Source organism: Onychomys torridus, chromosome 23 (assembly GCF_903995425.1).
Source record: "Onychomys torridus chromosome 23, mOncTor1.1, whole genome shotgun sequence".
NCBI lineage: Eukaryota > Metazoa > Chordata > Mammalia > Rodentia > Cricetidae > Onychomys > Onychomys torridus.
This window is the reverse complement of record NC_050465.1, coordinates 3,062,824-3,065,974: the sequence shown is the minus strand read 5'-3', so window position 1 is coordinate 3,065,974 and position 3,151 is coordinate 3,062,824. Positions and strand designations below refer to the sequence as shown.

The window sequence follows — 3,151 nt, the reverse complement described above, 5'->3', positions numbered from 1 at the left end:
TTCTCTGTGTAACAGCCCTGGCTGTCCTGGAACTCACCTTGTAGACCAGGTTGGCTTCAAACTCAGAGATCCGCCTACCTCTGCCTTCCAGGTGCTGGGATTAAAGGCCTGCACCACCACACCCGGCTAATACAGTACTTTTCAAAAGGTGTCCTCTCTTACCATACACAGGAAAACATTGATAACATAATATCTGGCATCTGAGTTAAATATTTTGAAGGAAACAAGGTGCTACAAAACAAAATGAGAAGAATGCTGTGACCCTTGGCCTTTGTCTCTAGTTGTACCGGGAAGGAGCTTGCAACACTAGTTGATATGTTTAAGTTTCTACATCAACAAGAAAACGTCAACCTGAGATCAAATAATAAAGGTAACAAGAACCCAGGACCTCAGATGAACATGGATCCCTTAGGAAGGAGTGTCGGGCTGCAGGCGAACACAGATCTCAGGATGAACTTCAGGAGGTCAACAACTGCCACCTCAGCCTCTTGACCAAACAGGACTGCAGGAGCTAAGGAATTCAGTTCTTTCTTACACAGACAGACATTTGTGGAGACAGACCTCTTTCTTCTATTGCATAGGACACCAAGTTCTAGGTGCAACTGGAAGACTGGGACTCGGAAGCTGTCCATTCTATCGACCTTTCAAAGTGAAGTTTCCCCCTCCAGTCTGCTCTCAACACCAACACCAACTTCTCTTCCATTTTTAATATTTGACTACATACAATAGTTTGTCTTTCATGATGGGACTCTGACCTGCTTCAGATCCACTTTATGTGATCAAAGTCACAAAGTCCATGAAGGTATTTGTCCCTCTACATTAAGTGCCACTACGTTTGCATTTCAGCTTGGGTCTCTGTGGTGGTTTGAATAAGGCACTCATCAGCTCTTATATTTGAATGCTTAGTAATCAGTGATTGGCACTGCTTGAGAAGGAATATGAAGTTTGGCCTTTGGGAGTGGGTGTGTCCTTCTTGGAGGAAGTGTGTCACTGGGGTGAGCTTTGAGGTTTCAAAAGCCCAAGCCAGGCCTAGTGGCTCTCTCTCCCTGCTGCCTGCAGATCCAGATCTGCTTCTCCAACACATCTGTCTGCTGCTGTGAAATAATCCTTTCTGTACACTGTGGATATGTATTACTTTCCTTGGTTAATAAAAAGCAAGAAGTTTTTTTAGGGGGGACAGCCAAACTGAAAATGATGATGAGGAGGGCAGAGTCGGGAGAGATGTGAGCCAGCCTCCCAGGTAGCAGGACATGCTAGAGGTCAGGTAAAGCCATGAGCCATGTGGCAATGCATACATTAATAAATATGGGTTAATTTCAGTGTAAGAGTTAGCTAGTAACAAGCCTGAGCTACCAGCCAAACATTTATAATTCATACTCAGCCTCTGAGTTGGTTATTTGGGACAAGGCAGTCAGGACAGGAAATGTTATTTACATATAATGTTCCAACGTGTTACGTGTGACCAAAATTTCCACATAAAATCCTGAAAAAGTTTTGAAAAGGATTCATACACAAGAACAGAGTCAACCACAGCTTTTTGGTAGCTGCCTTTTCTCTGGTGGGCCCTGTTTTCTTCTGGTAGCGAGCAGAGGCAAGGCTCCTTTAAGAAACCTTCTTGGCTCAATGCTAGCAGCAAAACCAGGCATCTCTTTTAAGAGGCTCTACTACCAAACACTTAAATGGTATTCATGAATAGCCAGCAGCAAGCTACTCACTGGCAGCATGGGCCCAGAGACTTCCCTGAGTTGGGGCTATAAACATGGCTTTCAGAGCTGGTTGTAAATGTATCTCCGTCATGAAACTAGACTTTTAGAGAACCAAGAAGAAGGAGCAGGCACCAGCACACCACACCATGATCTAAGTTACACAGCATTTTGCTCATGTAGACACAGTAAGGACAGATTCAGACTAAAAGAGCCTCTAAACAGGTCACAGTGTGTTTAAAAATATGCGTAGGCTTGGGAGAGGGAAGGAAAACATATACAGTCTTAGATTTAAAAAATTTGAAGTCCTTAAAAAATAGAGTAATAAAAAATATAAACCATGTAAAAATGGGAAATACAGAGTCTGGATCCTGCATGTTATTGCGTTGTCTTTGAATTTTTTGGCTGCTAAGAGACAGTGGATTATGGAAACTGATAGATTAAACCAACCTATATATTTTTAAAACATCTTGAGAGCTTTGGTTGAGTTTAGCAGTTGGGGAGTAATCCAGGATGGCTACTCTGATCTTTGTTGACAAGGATAATGAAGAACCAGGCCGCCATTTGGCATCTAAGGATGGATTGAAGCTGGGGTCTGGTGTCAAGGCCTTAGATGGGAAGTTACAGGTTTCAAAGCCACAAGTTGGCAAAGTGTTCAAAGCTCCAGCCCTGCCTAAAGCCAGCAGAAAGGCTTTGGGAACAGTCAACAGAGCTACAGAAAAGCCAGTGAAGACTAATAGACCCCTCAAACAAAAACGGCCAACTTTGACTGTGAAAAAGATCACTGAGAAGGTTGCTAAGATGCAGGGCTCTGTTCCTCCTTCTGATGATACCTACCCAGATGTAGAGAAGTTCTTCCCCTTCAACCCTCTAGATTTTGAGAATTTTGACCTGACTGAGGAGCACCAGTTTGCACATCTCCCCTTGAATGGAGTGCCTCTCATGATCCTGAATGAGGAGAGCAGGATTGAGAAGCTGCTGCACCTGGACCCCACTTTGCCTATGAAGACACCCTTTCTACCATGGGAATCTAATCCGCTGCAATCTCCTTCCAGCATTCTGTCCACCCTGGATGTTGAATTGCCGCCTGTTTGTTACGATGCAGATATTTAAACTTACTCCTTTATAGTTTATGTTGTATTAATAAAGCATTTGTGCATGTAAAAAAAAACCAAAAACAAAAAAACAACAACAAAAAAATCTTGACTTCAAAATTTAAGTCAAAAGATATGTTACTTTGGGGGAGAAGTTGTTTTCATTTCTACAGGAAATAAGAGGCTATGGATTCATTCCAGATTAAAGAAAATCAGGTTTCATCAAGGAAGACCCCTGAAATTCTGACATAAAAAAAAAAAAGAGTAAGTCCAGACATTAAAAAAAAAAAATGAACTACAAGACATTCGATGTATATTTTACCTGCTCAGATACATAACAAAAAGATAATCTTT

General features: G+C 42.1%; 1 protein-coding gene across 1 annotated transcript; it reads left to right on the top strand.

Moving 5' to 3' along the window:
• Window positions 1–2,216: 2,216 nt before the first annotated feature.
• On the top strand, window positions 2,217–2,819 carry LOC118572922 (securin-like). Its single transcript, XM_036172747.1, has one exon. It carries the CDS (start codon window positions 2,217–2,219, stop codon window positions 2,814–2,816), a length of 600 nt encoding a protein of 199 aa, XP_036028640.1. The 3' UTR covers window positions 2,817–2,819.
• The last annotated feature ends 332 nt before the right edge of the window (window positions 2,820–3,151 follow it).